Below are 18,830 nucleotides of genomic sequence, written 5' to 3' on the forward strand. Positions count from 1 at the left end.
TTCCATGTAACTTGAAAATATAAACGATTCGTAATATACATGAATGCAAAGCTATGGCTGCATGTTTTTATGGAAGGGTATCGCTGCCAATCTTAAATGCTCTGCTAAAATGTCTTTTCCATTGATTACGTTTAAAAAGTACAATGTACAAAGTCTTAATACGAGTAATGATAAAGTCAAAATACCTCGAAGGGCAAAGTTAAATGTAAAAAGTCAAATGAAATGTATAAAATGTCAAATGTTTTATTGGAAAATGCTATTTTTGACGTATCTACATTTTACATTTCCCTCGTTACATTTTACATTTACGCTCTGCCGCATCTCATTTGACCTTCACGCTTTCTACACAGTATCTTACGCAGAGCCCTAAGTTTGATATGCAAATGTAGGATATCACGTCGGTGGAAGCGGGCGTTAAATAAAGTTATTTCACACACACACAAGATATTTACCACACATTATTGAGGCAATCAACATGGCAAACTATAAGAAATTAGCTGGATGGCCGTGCCTGCAATAAAATCATGTGATTGGTATGACTAATCCGAGCCTTTGACAACATAAATTGAAAGTAGATGGTCTATATTTAGTAATTAGGTTACTGTCGGACAGCGACACATTTCTTTCGACAAAATAAGAAGGATTTCTCTTTCTCTGAGGTCCGTAATCATGAACGTGCCAGGAAATATATGATGATTGAAAGAAACATACTTTCCAGTGATGTATAACACGATAACTGGAATTTCGTATTAATGCCCGTATTTTCACATTATAAACCCTCGCCACCGCCCCCAATTTTAGTACAGGCTTATTAACTTTAATCCATTCAAAAAAGGGTGTAATCATTGTGCCCAGCAAATAATGAGTATACATGAACTTACAGAGAGGAATGCGTATACATGTACGCGATTTTCATTGATATGTAACTTGATATCTGGAATATCGTATTATGGCCTGTATTTTGACTTTATACCCCCCCCCCCTTCCGTAATCATGGTAATATAGTTTAGTACCATCCACGTTTGATCGTTTTTTCAAGGTAAGTAAATTTCTTTTAGTGTGCCAGGATGATTTCCTCTTATCGTATGCTGGCTTACAGTGTGCCAGGTTGATCTCGATCTCTTCTTCATATATGCATGGACCGTGTACAGATGGATAGGCAACGAGTCCTGTTTGTTGGATTCTCTGCCGCTCGCGCGAGACACGGCGAGATCTCAATGTCAACGACAAATCAAGCAATGTGATTTTTGACATTGCGGGATTTTATACTGATTAATTTCTCGAACTCCTCCTTGGAATTTATGATATTCTTATAGTTATACGTTAATTTTTCAACCTGATAAGTATTCCTATCCGGTAGTGACGAATTTGTCCAGTTTGAAACTTTGAAATTTCCAAATGCAGCAGTTGAAAATTGTGAAATTATCAATTTCAATATTTTCATAGGTTTTGTAAGCATTTTGGTTTTGCTTAATACTACAAATTCCCGTATGGATGAAGGATTTTAAAGTTATGAAAATAAAGTTCAAGTATAATACTGTCCGGAATGATGATTAATTGTGCAGAAGTAAAAATTGAAAGAGTGTTTTTAGTAGATTTGTTTTTAAGAAAAACTCGACGTTTTTTTTTCGGATTCACACAGGCGCGTCCGAAGTAAACAAAGACGATGTGTTGATATATTTACACCCCAATCATCAGTTAGTAGACTATCGATGTATGGGTTTCAAAAAAAAAAAGAGTAGCAAGATTAATAAAAATATTATGAAATGATTTCTGTTTCCTTGCTTTTAAACTTAATACAGGTATTTGCGCGAGGGGCGCTAATTTAATTTAGTCACGATTGTCAGGTCTCTCTTTTGCCGCGGCACAGATTTCTAAAGGCTTCGTGGGCGTTGCCTGTCCATCTATACACGGTCCGTGGTATATGTTAATAATTCACGTGATATCTACATTTGCATAGTGCTCTGCGTAAGATGCTATGAAGAAAGCGTGAAGGTCAAATGAGATGTCGCAGAGCGCAAATATAATATTTTATGAGGGAAACTAAAATGTAGACACGTCAAAAAACAGCCTTTTCCAATAAAACATTTGTCATTTGACACATTACATTTGACGTTTAACATTTAACTTTGATCTTAGAGGTATTTTGACTTTATCATTACCGGTATCATGACTTTGTACATTGCACTTTTTACATATAATCAATGGAATAGACATTTTAGCAGAGCATTTAATACCCTTCCATGTATTTTAGGTCAAATGTTTAAAATATGTTTTCATATAGTTTTAAAACACATATAGTCTATATGGGGTTTGGCGTCCACTCAACACAAACTAGGCCATTCCGGCACTAACAGATGGTTCAATTTTATTTCTATAATTCTTTGCGGGTAGGGGTCCTTAGCACCAGAGCACCCAGAGAAAACCCACGCGGTTGGACTTTCGACCCTACTCCGTGTCCAGTAGGACGTTAAACCCCATTTCATTTCATTTCATTTCATTTCCTACTCCTTGTCACGTTCTAGCGGAGAGTCTAAACCACACCAGTTGACTCAATGACAGACCTTATGATCAAACGCGCGCGCGTTTAACCATTTGTCCACCCAGTCCCACCTCGCCTTTAGCACTTGTATTTTATCCGAACAAGTGCATTATTGGAAATGTATAACGACCACTACATACCTGACAAAAATCCAGCCCAAGTAGCAAAATGCATAACAACTAAGAGAAAAAATCATTCCTATTATGACCATTTTACTTAGGAAAAGTTTTCTCACAAAGTTAAGTCCATCATGGTCCTGGAATAAAGTCAATATTTCAAATTTAAATGCCGAACTGCGTACACAAAATTCGGATAAACATAAAACTTGGACTATGTCTCCCGCCAAAAGGCAACACCTAGTAACTCACGTTTTTCTTATTTTGAGAAAACAAAGGAAAACATAATGAATGAATATTCAACATCAGCTTATGCATTGATTTGACTGTTGAGTTATTAGGTTTTTCTGTGGCATACTAGGCAAATGAAGGAAGTTGTTAGGTTGTGTTATGGGTGTAACTGCTTACAAAATCGAAAGACTGAAATATCTAGTACAACAACCGGAAGCCCATATTCTAGTAAATACAAATTTGGTCCTAACTCATTTTTGATAAAAAAAAAAGTGAGTTACTAGGTTTTAACTTTTGACGGGAGATATGCATACGTGATGTTGGACCATTGGGGTTTTCCGACGTGGTTTCCCCTTGTCAGTGTTGCAGAACGGAGGGCCTGACAAGGACAGCTGTCTATTCCTTCGGATGGACACAAAACCGAGGTCCCGTGTATACATTGGCATCATGTAAAAGATCCCTTGACAGTTGGAAATCGATATAAGAGCAGACCATAGTGCCGCTACCCAGGCAAAATTTCCCCCATAGCACAATGTATGGTATATGTTCGTCTTAATTAGCCCATTTGCAGCAGAACAGTCGGACGTTAAACCTCATTTCATTTCATTTGTCTCCCGGTGGTTCTCCTACACTTACTATTAGCCTAAAAACAAAGAGCGAGAGGAGAAATGGGGTTTAACGTCCTGACGACACAAACTCCTTTCGGGACTAACATATGGGTCTATTTTATTTCAATAATTCGCTTTTCGCGTATGGGTCTTTAGCACTGGGAGGAATTGTGGAAGCGTATAATCAAACACAATAATGTATAATTTTATAATTAAACGCAACATTGTGTATGTTTGTATAATTTCATGAATGAACATGTTCTTCGTCAGTAATCAGGTCAGTACCCTGTAGAACATAGGAATTTCAAAAGAGAAGAGTTCCATTGGTAGCACATAGGACTTCAATGCAGAGTTCTCTGACGAACGCAGTGCAAGTTATTTTAACTCATCACCACGTTGCTGATTCCCCACAATATATGAAATGGGGTTTAACGCCCTACTATTCTGCCCTGACTAGGATAATGAAGATGGGCATACGCTATACAGTGTGCTATGAAGGGAATTTTGCCCAGGCAGCGGCACTACGGCCTACTCTTATATCGAATTCCAACGTGCACGCCAATGTGTACACGGGGCCTCGGTTTTTCGTCACATCCGAACGACTAGACAACTGTCCTTGTCAGGCACCACTGACAAGGGGAAACCAGTTCGGAAAAATTCCCCACAATGGAAATACTTTTAACTCATTTCCATTTCGTTCATTGCGTTCAATGTCTCTGACCCAAAATGTAATCTGGTCTTTACGCACGGAGTTTGTCGGCAGTTAAATGTTGTTGATTCTCCACAATGAAAATACTTTTTTGAACGGAAATCAAGCTTTGGAAATTCCACCTGTGCGATCCTTTTCAATCAACCCCGATTTATAAACGATACTGTCGAGATGGTTAATCATGTGTCATTCTATAACATGGGCATGTTTAGTGTAGTATATATCTCTAGATCAGTGGTCTTGGCAACATTTGGCAGAAGCTACTTCAAGACATATTGTGAGAAATCGTTTTGAAATGTTTTGTTTGATTAGCAATATCAAATACACAAACCTACCTAGTGTAGTTATTCTATTTACGGTTTCATTCCGCACTCTAGAGGACCCTGTGTAGCTATTGAACTAACGCTTTTATTCGGCATTCTAGAGGACCCTGTATAGCTATTCAACTTACAGTTTCATTTTGCACTCTAGAAACCCTGTGCAACTATTCTACTAACGTATAAATTCGGAACTGTAGAAACCGTGTGTTAAAACGAAACGATGTAAATGAAAACAATATATGTTGCTGGACCTCAGTGAAATCAATTTAGATCCACTCCAGTCTGAAAACCGTCCAAGCCTGATTATTTTATCGGTATGTTTTATTAATAAATTATGATGGCTTACTAGTATAAGTACAAAAGTGCCCAAATTTCCGGTCGTACAGGTATCTTTACCATCCGTTGTACTAGATGAAAGGGAATGTTCGAACCAGTAGGAGTCATGCCAATGTCCATACTTTGTGTACTTCTCTCTAACATGTTCCTGTAATATCTGTAAATATAACAATGTAATTCAAAAAGAAATGAAATGAAATGAGGTTTGACGTCCTACTGTTCTGCTCCGACAGGGCTAATGAAGACGGACACACGCCATACAGTGTGCTATGAGGGACATTTTGCCTGGGTAGCGGACTACTCTTATACCGAATTCCAACTGACAAGGTATATTTTACGTGCACGCCAATATGTACACGGGACCTCGATTTTTCGTCCCATCCGAACGACTAGACAGCCGTCCTTGTCAGGCCCTCCATCATACACCACTGACAAGGGGAACCACATCGGAAAATCCCTAATTCAAAACGATTTGTAGCATCCTCGACCATGCGGTATTAGGGGTATGGGTTATAATCCCCAACCACACGGTAATAATGTAATTCAAATGGATTTGTAATATCCTCGACCATGTGGTATTAGAGGTATGGCTTATTATCCTCAACCACACGGTAACAGAGGCATGGGATATTTTCCTCACCAAAGCGGTATCAGGGATATGAGTTATTATTCTTAACCAAACGGTATCGCAGGTGGGGCTTATTATCCTTAAACATACGATATCAGAGGCATGGGTTATTAGCTGGACCACACGGCTGGACAGGCGACCCTACTCCTTGCCACGTACAAACGGGGAATCGAAACCACGCCAGTTGACTCAATGACAGGCCGTATGATACAATGCGCGCACACTTAGCATTCGGCCATCCACCCCTCTCGAACAGAAGGTATCAGAGGCATGGATTATTAGCCTCAGCCACGGCATTGGTGTTATGGTTTCTTATCCTCAACCACATGATATCAGGGTTACGGGCTATTGACAATATATTTGTGCGGTACAACAGAGTGCATCTGTGGGTATTGTTACCAACTAACGTGTTCTGGGAGACATGCTTCAGGCCTTTATCTTGAACCATGCACTATTGAATATCTCTAGGGGACAGGGTTGGGATAAAGAAATACTAAACCCATCGGCAACAATGCAAAACTTTATTTCTGCAAAGGTTTAACCACTGACATAGGAAATAGATCTGGGCCTTTGAATGGGTTACATCCGTGTAGTTGTTGGCGTTCACATAACAGGACACGTGACAGTTTGAATTCGATGACGAGTCGGCAGAAACTCCGCTGGTCGGACAGAATGATGTAATCCCATAGCCCGATATTAATTATAATAAAGACTGATGCCCTACCTGATTAGGACGGAAGACCATCGTGACGTGCTCATGCTCTAAATATCTGATCGGCTTGTTATCAACAGCAAGTGTCATTCCAATTATATAACTGTTGATCACATCGTCGTTATTCATATTAGTCGTAAATAAACTGGAGTTGTTAAATACGTGAACAGCTAGTCGGATTTTTGTTGTACTGTTACCTGTTTTAAAAACAGAAGGTGAGAAATTAACAGAAATTAGATGATAATGGAAAAATACTAAGGTGCAATAAGACGTGAATCATCAACACATGTGATAGTGGTCCCAGCAGTTCCATCACCATAAGATAATAGTGATTTCATCAGTTCTATCACCATTAGATAAGAGTGATGCCATCACTTCTATCACCATAAGATAATAGTGGTACCAGCGGTTCTATCATTATAAGATATAGTAGTACCAGTAGTTATATCATCTATCACCATAAGAGAATAGAGGTACCAGTAGCTCTATCACCATAAAATAAGAGTTATGCCATCACTTCTATCACCATAAGATAATAGTGGTACCAGCGGTTCTATCATTATAAGATAATAGTAGTACCAGTAGTTCTATAAACTATCACCATAAGATAATAGTGGTACCAGTAGGTCTATTACCATCAAACCATATAGGTGCCAACAGTTCTGTCATCAAAAGATAATAGTGGTGCCAGCTGTTCAGTCACCATAAGATAACAGTGATGCCATCAGTTCTATCACCTTAAGTAATAGTAGTACCAGCTGTTCCATCACCATAAGATAATAGTAGTACCAGCCGTTCTATCACCATTAGATACTAGTGGTACCAGTCGTTCTATCACCATAAGATACTGGTGGTATCATCAGTTCTATCACCATAAGATAGGAGTGGTAACAGTAGTTTTATCATCATAAAATAATAGTAGTACCAGCCGTTCTATCACAATAAGATACTGGTGGTACCAGTAGTTCTATCACATAAGATACCAGTGGTACCAGTATGTCTATCACCATAAGGTTATAATGGTACCAGCAGTTCTATCACCATAAGGTTATAATAGTACCATCAGTTTTATCACCATAAGATTATAGCGGTATCATCACCATAAGATAAGAGTGATGCCATCAGTTCTATCACCAAAGCTAATAGTAGTACCAGTATTTCTATCGCCATAAGATAATAGTGGTACCAGTAGGTCTATTACCATCAGATAATAGAGGTGCCAGCACTTATATCACCACATGATAATAGTGGTAACAGTAGTTATATCACCATAAGATTATAGCAGTACCAACAGTTCTATCACCAAAAGATAATGTATTAAAAACGGATGGTGCTACCAAGTGTTCTATGAAGAATACGCCTATTCTGTCGGAGGTTCTAACCCTGCCATTGATTACCATTTTCTCGAAGAGGATAAAATAGAAACGAACAAGAATATTAAGAAGGCCTTATAGGTCGGAAATGATAATGTGAAATGAAATGAAATGGGGTTTAACGTCCTACTGTTCTGCTCCTAACCTGGGCTGATAAAGACGGGCATACGCCATACAGTGTGCTATGAGGGAAATTTTGCCGGGCAGCGGCGCTACGGCCTACTCTTATATCGAATTCCAACTGCCAAGGGATCTTTTACGTGCACGCCAATGTGTACACGGGACCTCGGTTTTTCGTCCCATCCGAATGACTAGACAGCTGTCCTTGTCAGGCCCTCCGTCCTGCATCACTGACAAGGGGAAACCACGCCGGAAAATCTGGATGAACTTTCTCGGCCAATGCAGGGATCGAACGCCCGACCTCCAGGCTAGCGAGCCAGCGTCTTACCCACTTAGCCACGTGATCCCCCGGAAATGATAATGTACCTGGTACTTGTTATGCTTATGGTAAATTTATTACAAGATTATGATCCATCCTGAAATCTTTATTACACTTATTACAAAATCATGGTGTTATCCTAAAATCTGTGTTATGCTTATTACAATATAGTGTTTCAAATGGAGACCCAAGTCTTCAGCAACAAATAGGCCTCATTACGCTGACAAATCATCCAGTCTTAAAACCTACCGCCTACTGTGTAAGGTCTGTGATTTCTCCAGAATTTCTTTTTTCTTTAATATATATATATATATAAAAACATATAATATGAAGCCTACCGTTAAACAGTTTTCGTACGTTATTTAAGCTGATGCCAACTACTGTATTTTCAGTATACAGATGGTTTTTATCGTGTATAGGAACAATGTTGTTTACTTCCATTGGTTGATTAAGTTCCCCGTCCACCCTTAGACCAATCACAGGTTCCGTGTCAGTATATCGTATATCCCACACATCCACTACCATTGTTTCAGTAACGAATTGTGCATGGCTGCTTCCGACATCATCTTCATCATACGTTGGTATTTTTAGTTCGAGCTGCTCTACAATAGCCATCAAGCTGAGTAATAAAACAATGTAACACATTGGTATTACGTAAATGATTAGTTTGATGTTGTTATGTTGTTGTTACAATAATATATATAAATATTGGTATTACAATACTAGATAGATATTGGTATTATGATACCAGGTAGATATTGGTATTATGATACTAGATAGATATTGGTATTATAATACAAACCTAGATTGGTATTATAATACTAGATAAATATTGGTATTATAATATTATAATACTAGATAAATATTGGTATTATAATACAAAACTAGATATATATTGGTATTATAATACTAGATAAATATTGGTATTATAATATTATAATACTAGATAAATATTGGTATTATAATACTAGATAGATATTGGTATTATGATACTAGATATATATTGGTATTATGATACTAGGGAGATATTGGTATTATGATACTAGATAGATATTGATATTATAATACTAGATAGATATTGGTATTATAATACTAGATAAATATGGGTATTATAATACTAGATAGATATTGGTATTATAATACTAGAGATACTATTTCGTGACTAACATAATATGGTTCAATTTTACTTCAATTTTTGACTTGCACGTATGGGTCTGTAGCAGTGTGGGTAAACCGGGTTAACCAACTGCTTGTTACATATATTTGTGGGGTCGAAACCATGCCACTCGACGCGTTAGACCATCGTGACAAGCAAGCCCCTGTACTAGAGCTAAAAGTTGATGTTATAATAATGGAAATTTGATTATACCATATATTAAATAGCAGGACGTGCATTCCATTCCTAGTATTGCATAATTTAGTCGTAGGGCCTGCATTCCTTTCATCGCTATTGTGTGTGGTTATATTTAGTCGTTGGGCTTACTGGAACTTTAATAGCTTTAATATCATCTTGTAAGCATGTCGGTAAAGTATATTTCATTATGTGGTGTTTATTTGTATTTGACTTAGGAAAAAAAGCAAAAAAACATTTTTGAATACTACCTTATCAGATCCCTTTATCTCTCTGTGTGATACTACATTCCACACAATATTCTATTTTGGTCTCTGATATTTTTTAGTGTAATGGTTTAATGACGAAAAAAGTTAATTACTAAAAGCGTGCCACAGCTCCTCTTAAATTATTAACCTATTCCAATATTATGAATGTCTCATGATATGATGTAAGATACCCTGAATCATTCACATGATTTGATATTTGTTGTTTATAGCTTGCAATGTCTGTGTAGTGTGTATCTTGTCCACTGGGGTGTCTTGTCGGTTTTGTGTGTTGTGCGGTCCTCCTGCCCTTACCATATGAGACATAAAAACATAAACTTGATAAAAAAAACCCCAGCTACTAATGTATTCAAGGCGATGTTTCCGCTGTATAACGTTGAGGGAATACTCTCCGAAACGTCGCCTTAAATACATTAATAGCTGTATCCCATAAGCATATGTTGCTAAATGCCATTTAAATATTATATAAAACATATTTCAAGTTAAAACTTTATATATGTCATTACATTTCACGATCTGGTGTACGATCAATACGACACGATAGGACATTCATTACGTTTCACCACCTGATCTACGATAAATAATTAATCTTTAAGAAATATCATTCCATTACAGGATCTAATCTAAGATATATACTCACTTGATAGGAAATGTCGGTCGAATTCACAATCTTATCTAAGATATATGTCGTATATAAAACATCGGTAATAGTTGAAATGTCCGAAGTCAATGTTTTCATTCTCCCCAAGTAATTCTTGGCGTTGTCACGGGTGATATCCTATTCAAAAATAATAATACAATGAATGAACATTTGGTATAACTGGTCAGAAAAAAATAACCCCTGAACTATCGTCACTAGGCCAGTGAGGAAAACAGCTGGGCTTTACCATCGTGGTGTGAGATGAAACTATCCTATACAGCCATTGAACTAGGAGAGATAAAACCCCAGATGAACTAAAAGAACACTATCACTAACTGGACCTCTAACATAGTAGCTTGAATATAAAATTGTTATATTTACTAGTATGCTACTATCAATCGTGTAGATCAATATCTCATATACACGTTTTGGGGCGAAACATTGTTACATGTTGCTTCATACTCATGAACGTACAGTTGGCACATGTGAGCTCTAACCCCTGATTTGAAAAGTACCGGAACTGTTCTCTGCAGCTATACTATACGCAATTAATAATCCTGCATTTGCAACAGTTCACACATTTAATTAAACTATAAAAACAGTTGATACATATTTACATTGCAATGGAACAGGTACACAAATTTAATTTTAACTGAGCTATAGTAATACTTACACTGTAATCAACCAAGTACACATATATTTAAGTTAATCTAAACCACAAGGTCTGTCACTGAGTCATGTGGCGCGGGTTTGATTCCCCGCGTGAGTCGTGACAAGGAGTAGGGTCACCTGTCCAACCTCGTCGGTGTTCTAAGGGTCCCCCGGTTTCCTCTAACTGCTAAAGACCTCCTAAAGGAGGAAGCCAGAGACAATCTACGCAGTTGAACAGGTGACCCCATTCCTTGCCATGGACAAGAGGGGAATCGAAACCACGCGACTTGACACACTGACAGACCGTTATATTTACAGGACACGCCACACTAACAAAAAGAAAAATTTACATCTGTGAATACCAGGGGGGTTATTATAGTTCTCATTCACCAACAACTACCTGCAGATCTGAATATTTTGCGCAACTTCTACTGGTGATGGTGAAGGGGCCAAGGTCGTTCACATGTTTTAATAAATATTTAACAACTTCTACTAATCGAAATGAAGAGTAAATGGACATACCTTGTATAATCTCTTGTCTTAATTAATAACTGTCCTGTCCTACGAAAGAATTATGGCTTGTAAGGATCTAATCATGTAATTGACAAAAAGTCACTATGGCTAATACACTGAAAGTCAATAATATTTCTTAATTTGCCTACCTTAACTATGGTATAGAGTTCAAAGGTTAGTACAGTCAGGTCATTGCTAACTGAATGACACTTTATTTTCACTTGAAAGTCTCCCCAAACCGCTGAATAAGGATGTCTCCAACTGCTCATGCTCCTATTCATACACGTTATCTCACCGACAGCTGAAGCTAAAGATGACGTATCTGGAACATACAAGGTATACTTTAAGGGTTAAACTTAGATTTAAATGAAATGAAATGAAATATGGTTTTATGGCACGTCAGCCCCAACCGGGCTATATTGCGCCAAACATATGGTGAATCTAACGAGACAAATTAAAACGATATCACATCAATGAATTTATATATGTAAATAAAAACAAATATCACAGAAAATATATTAATCAAGAATAAATATAACAAATCTTTTACATATATAAATATTTTAAAAGATATACATGATTAAATATATACAATTGAGAATAAAAGTTTTTCTCTTTTAAAAATGTTAGCACTTCATCATATAACTCCGGTTGAGCAAATAGCTGACGTACTTTCTGGCAACGGTAGTATTTATATCTAATGCACTTGAGAAGTTTGAACTCAATCAAGATGTGTCTCACTGTCAAAAGAACATGACAGTGAAAACATTCCGGTTGAGACTCTCGCTTCAAAATGAAAATATGAGTTAAAAACGTGTGACCAATGCGAGAGCGACACAAAACAACTCCATCCCTCCTGTTGGTTCTATAGGAGTTGGGCCAATCTCCTAGGAGAGGCTTAATGTGATGAAGTTTATTTGTGTCTGCAAGATCCCAAGACCGTTGCCAGCGGTCATAAATAAAATAATTTATACATGATTTAAAATCTTTATATGGTATTAAAAAGGGTGATTGGGGAAGATCTAAAGCAGCTTTGGCAGCAAAATCTGCTTGATCATTCCCCCTTATATCAACGTGACTGGGGAGCCAGCAAAAGACAACGTCGATAAACATCTGCTACTAATGGGTGTTCAAGCTGTTTATTGTTAATTGCTTGAAGCGAGGACAGAGAATCAGTAAAGGTGATAATTATGCTTTAAAGATGAAGAGGATTGTATGAACTCCAAGGCCTGAAGAATGGCCTGGAGCTCATCTGTGATGCTATTTTCGTAGCATACTGCAGGGCCAGTTTATCACGTCTGTTGTGCAGTGAGGGCTCATGCGCCTCGACGTATAAACTGTCCACTGGAGATGTACGAAATGCTCCTAAACTGATTCTAAGTCCCTGGTTGTGTATGGTGTCGAGCTCTTTGAGATAAGACTCGCGGGCAGACCCATACACAATACACCCATTTTGAGTTTTGATCTTATTAATGCTCGATATAATCTGAGCAAGACCTTATGGTCTGCTCCCCAGTCAGTATTTGATAAGACTCTCAAAATGTTGAGGGCTTTCAGACATTTCTTTTTTAGGTTTTAAATGTGGGGGATAAATGACAATTTCTTATCAAATATCAGCCCCAGAAATTTGGTTTCATCCACAACTGGAAGGCGGTTGCCATCCACAAAAAGTTCTGGATCAGGATGCAAACCTCGTTTCTGACAGAAATGCATGCAGACAGTCTTGGATTTCGAAAAACGGAATCCATTTTCAGTTGCCCATTGTTGAAGTGAATTCAAACAAAGCTGCAACTTACGTTCGATTATCCGCATGTCTGTAGAACCATAGCACATCTGAAAGTCATCAACATAAAGAGCGCCGTTTGTACTTGGTTTAATGCATACTGGGATGGAATTGATTTTTATTGCAAAAAGAGTTGGTGATAAAATACTTCCCTGGGGAACCCCCATAGGAAATGGGTCAGAGAATATTGACCCCAGTCTTACCTTAAATGACCTATCTTCCAGTTAATGTTTTAATGAAGATAGGTAAGCGACCTCGTAGGCCGAGGTTATGGAGGTCGCGCATGATACCATGTTTCCATGTAGTATCATATGCTTTCTCCAGATCAAAAAATATTGCAACTAAATGTTGCTTCTGGATGAAAGCGTCCCTGATGATCGTTTCAAATCGAACGAGATGATCAAGAGTGCTCCTTTGGGACCGAAATCCACATTGGAGGTCAGTAATAAGGTTGTTGGACCCAAGGTACCAAACAAGTCTTCGATTGATCAATCTCTCCATGGTTTTGCAAATACAGCTGGTCAAAGCGATCGGACGATAGTTGGTCGGATTCGTATGATCTTTACCCGGTTTAGGGATGGGAATTATTTTGGCTTCATGCCACGAAGGAGGGAAATTCCCATCAACCCAAATCCGGTTAAAAAGATCCAATAGTATTAAGAGTGTTGGTAAAGGTAAATGTTTTAGAATTTGGTAGTGTATTTCATCTGGACCAGTTGCAGTATCGCGAGCTCGCTTAAGTTTGTCACGGAGCTCTGCAACAGAAAAATGATCATTGTAACATTCATCATTACCGAACTTGAAATTAAGACGCCTTTTCTCCTGCTGATTTTTAATGCCCCGAAAGGCATCAGAGGAGAAATTGGATGATGAATTGTATGAAAATGTTCTGGCCAGAGAATTAGCAATATCAGGAAATGTTGTTAAGGCGGTATTATCAACATTGAGATGGTTAACTGATAATGCACTACTTTTACCTTTAATCCTACGAATCGTATCCCAGACGGATTTTGATGTTGTACGGGAATTGATCCTAGAGACGTAACCTTGCCATGAAGACTTTTTTTGCTTGACGTATGGTTCTACGAGCCTTCGCTCTGACCATTTTGTATGCCGCAATATTCTCCATGGAAGGATGGTTCTTTAATCGTCTTAGGATACGATCACGCTCTTGTAAAGCGGATTTGCAATCGTCATTATACCATGGTTTATTGAAACGTTTTGGTTCAGTCGTGGTTTTTGGAATCACCTGCTCAGCTACATCTTGAAGAATTGAAGTGAATAAGGTCATGGGCTCATCTGCATCATCTAACTCCTTTGTATCATAGGAGAAGAGACACAATGACTCAAATAGGGCCCAATCAGCCTTATGCAACTTCCACCTCTGAGGTCTTTCGACCGGAGAGGGACTATTATTATCAATCAAGATAGGAAAGTGGTCACTACCACATAGATCTTCATTTACTCTCCATGTAAAATCCTGCAACAGGACCGGAGATCAAATGGCGAGATCGAGGGAAGAAAAAGAAGCTGTGGCAGGATGTAGATAAGTAGGCGAGTCATCATTTAATAAACACAAATTATTGTTAATGAAGTCAGCTATTTGTTTACCTCTGTTGTTATTATCTGGACTACCCCACAGGGAATGATGACCATTGAAATCTCCTGTAATAATAAACGGGAGAGGAAGTTGTGCAACAAGGTCATCAAGATCTCTGGGAGTAAGATGTAAACTTGGTGGAAGATAAATAGAACAGAGTGTAATTGGAATATGTAGAGTCACTCGAACTGCAACTGCCTGTAACGGCAAGTTAAGTGTGACTTGACTCTGGGGAATATCTCCATTAAGAATAACAGAAACACAACAATGGGCTCTACCGTTACCAACTGAGTGAAAGGACAAATTGTCGGAATTTCTTTAAAAAAGTTTCCTGTAAACAAATAGCTAAAGGATTGTACTTTTGTATTAATAGTTGGACTTCATTAAAATTTGGGTTTAAACCACGACAATTCCATTGAATTATGGAATTTACCATTGTCAGGGATAATTTATTTTTGGCGGCTTACCGGAGGGGATCATATGAACATCCGCTACGGTAATACCGTCCATCAGATCAACCCCAAATTTATTGAAATGGGTAATAGGGTCTTGTGAACCCTTTCCGCGCAATTTCCTTTCTTTCTTGCCGAGAATAATTTCTTCTTGTGAGGGTGAAATACCCTTATGCTGTGACCCTGACCCAGTAGGATCAGGAGTTGCAGCTTTAGCGTGGTGCGAGGGAAGTATTAGGGATGTTCCCAATAGTTTCCGTTTGGGGCAAAGTAGATGAACCCTCACAAGGCAAGGGAGAAGTGGTTTGAATCGAGCTCTCAGATGTTTGAACCGAGCTCGAAACCCCTTTATTTTGATCCGATGACGTCAAAGTCTTCGGTTTATCCTGCTTATTAGGCCAGGTTAAATCTGTCTGAATAGAAATAGATTTGGTGGAAACTTTAACTGCACTTGAAAATGTTTTCCCTTGTGGTGCAATGAGAAACAGTGCAGTTAAATCTACCTGCTTTCTTGCATCGAAATAAGATATTTTTCTTTCAGACATGACCTGTTGGATTCTTTTCTCTTTTTGCCATATTGGACATTCACGGGAATAAGCAAAGTGCTTTCCCTTACAATTCACACAACAAAACTAAGCCTGACAGGTAGCGCTCTCGTGGTCACCATGACCACAACGAGCGCAGGTGTCTTTACCCCTGCAGACGGTCTTGCTGTGTCCAAACTTTTGGCACTTGTAGCAACGAAGAGGATTGGATATATAAGAATCCACAGGTATGTTAAAATAACCTGCCTTGAGAGTCTTTGGTATGTCGGTACGATTGAAAGTGAGGATGTAGGTGCTAGTTGGAATCACCTTATCTCCTCGACGAACACTAATTCTTTTAACGTGTTGTACACCCTGAGAAGAAAGGTATTCTACCATTTCTTCCCCACTGCTGCTTTCAAGGTCCCGGCAACGTATTACACCTCTACCTATGTGGAGACACCTTAATAGGAATGTCTGCCAAAGATGATGATTTAAGAAGCATGATAGCATGCTGTTCTTTGGCACATTCTATTAAGAGTGTTCCATTCTTAAGTTTTTTGATAGCCTTGGGCTCGCCGGCCAAACCAGCTATGCCCTTGGTTATTAGAAATGGTGACACTTTTGATAGGTCTTTCGAGGGACTCTCAATTAGGAGGAACCTCGTCCAAGACTTTGACATTTTACTATTATTAAATATATTTGAAACGTCCTCTGAACTCGAACGTTTCTGTTTATATTTATTATTTTTGATAATTGGGGTGGGGGATTGGGGAATCCATGAATTATTTTTTTTAATAATTCACCCCTCGTCGTCCCCCAGGTTACTGCCCTGCCTACTAAGGGGAGGACTAGCGCGGATATCCGGCGCGTGGCCTCAGGGCTCGACGAGGGGTATACTCAAGCCAGAAAGTAAAAATACTTAACTAACCTGATTGACCCAAGCCGCCGCTCTGTAGAATGTATTCAGGACACAAAGGTAAACTTGCTGAGTATAAAAAACAACAGAGCATTGAAGTTGAAAAATGTACATTCTACAGAGCTAAAAACGACCAAAGCCGATTGATCAGAGTGGGCCACTCTGACCTCCCGTCTAGGTGAACCATGGGCTAAAGTAATGTGTTGCAGAGAAAGCGCTCGCAAGTCAAATCCCCACTCAATTACCAGGATTCCACTCTCCACCGACACGGGTCGCAACGCACGGTAAACACGTTGCCCCATTACAGGGATCCTTTTAGTCGCCTCTTACGACACGCAGGAAATACGAAGGGTATATTCTTATCACCCCCTACACCCCAGGGGGGAAACTTAGATTTAAGGTTCATGACGAAGTTAATATAAGACAAAAAAGGTATTTGGTGTATATTTTAATCAGTATATATCATTAAATCAAAAATCGCTAACAAACTGTATTATTATATAAGATGGCCATCAGTCTAACAATAACTATTTCAACAACTCCATTGGTATCGTCAGGCGGTGGCAATGACTAGAATGCAACCGCGTCTCAAACCGAAAAAACCCAGGTCCACCTGTGTACTCGTGGACGTGCTCGACGACGACGTGTAGGTCAAAATTGCTCTCATAGTCAACTGCAGGGCATTGGATATACCCCAATCCCGATCCCAGAGATAACTATACCCTTTGTTTATATCTGGTAAATGTCGCCGGCCATATTTAAATCGGCAGCAATTTATTCTAACAAATCCTACCAATCAGTAGTCACTAGGGGCGGAGTTTTACCAGAGATAAACCCATCTTCTGATGAGATGAACACTTGTCCAGTATCAAGCTGATTATTTGAGGAAAATACGCTTGGCACTACTTTCAACAGATACAGAAATCTTTCCATGAATATGCGAAGTGGCTTGCTTATTAAAAACGCATTGGTGAGCAACCAAATATTTGTCTCTTTTGATAGTCGTCCTTTGGCCTAGCCCAAACCATTTCTTATCTAAATATCTCCAGATTGCTTACAATTTATGAATGCATCCTTCACGAAAGATTTGATACCAACCACAACACTCCAGCCTGAACAATCATTTTTTGTATTGTCTTAACCTCCGGTATAGAGGCCTTTTGGGACATTTTATTGGACCGGTGGTCAACTGAAGCTATTATTGTCTAATAGATGACCGTGCATCAAAACAATTGCTGACGAAATCATTATTTTTGATGCAGTCGGGGAAAAAATTAGTTGTACAGGGCGATCCGAGAACTGCTCATTACAGCTGAGAACTTTTAAATTAAAGACACATATTTTAAATTTAAAGAACATCATGGGCCAGAATTGTTTAGCAAAACACGATGGTCGTAAAAAATCGAGTTGATAACATTGATAGACCCGAGTTCCGGTGTAGAAAATCTTATATGCATAAACGATTATAAAACATCGTTTTTACAGTTTCTATCGAATATTTACTCAAAATAAATTGTATTTATGGATCCATACGATTATTGTGTTGATGTTTCTATGTGATTATTGTGTTGATGTGTCCATACGATTAAACTGTGTTGATGTGTCCATACGATTAAACTGTGTTGATGTGTCCATAAAATAACCCATAAAATATATCCAGACCACACATCAGATATACAGGTCACTCACCTGGTTCACATGGTACTATTAGTTTGTATGTTTCCCCAGCAGGTGTCACTGGTATGGTGTACCTATGTCTATAACCAGTAAATTGGTCATCATACAAATTCTTTTCTAGACAAATATCTACAATAAAATCTTATAATTACATATTATATATCACCAGTAAACCATATATATGATAATATCTTATAATGTTATAATTGCATATTGATATGGCATACCAATGTTAGAGGTCCATATCCTAGTCCTGACTTACTTATGTGACTTTTACATGTCAATGTCAGTCATTCATTAAACACGACAGCCATGCATTATACACGACAACCCTGCATTATACACGACAGCCATGCATTATACACGATAGCCATGCAATACAAACAACAACCCTGCAATATACACGACAACCCTGCATTACACACGACAACCCTGCATTG

At 38.4% G+C, this 18,830-nt stretch overlaps 1 protein-coding gene across 1 annotated transcript in view; it reads right to left on the reverse strand.

Annotated features, from left to right (window-relative positions):
* Positions 1-18,830, reverse strand: part of LOC126823785 (uncharacterized) — a 30,470-nt gene that overhangs the window by 7,748 nt on the left and 3,892 nt on the right. The window contains exons 3-10 of the mRNA XM_050552771.2: positions 18,403-18,519; positions 11,585-11,757; positions 11,445-11,483; positions 10,272-10,409; positions 8,353-8,633; positions 6,215-6,399; positions 4,873-5,019; positions 2,683-2,798 (exon numbers count right to left, since the gene is read on the reverse strand). Of these exons, the coding sequence (XP_050408728.1) occupies positions 2,683-2,798; positions 4,873-5,019; positions 6,215-6,399; positions 8,353-8,629 (725 nt within the window). The 5' untranslated portion in view covers positions 8,630-8,633; positions 10,272-10,409; positions 11,445-11,483; positions 11,585-11,757; positions 18,403-18,519. The remainder of the gene's footprint in view (positions 1-2,682; positions 2,799-4,872; positions 5,020-6,214; positions 6,400-8,352; positions 8,634-10,271; positions 10,410-11,444; positions 11,484-11,584; positions 11,758-18,402; positions 18,520-18,830) is intronic.

Source organism: Patella vulgata, chromosome 1 (genome assembly GCF_932274485.2).
Source record: "Patella vulgata chromosome 1, xgPatVulg1.2, whole genome shotgun sequence".
Lineage (NCBI taxonomy): Eukaryota > Metazoa > Mollusca > Gastropoda > Patellidae > Patella > Patella vulgata.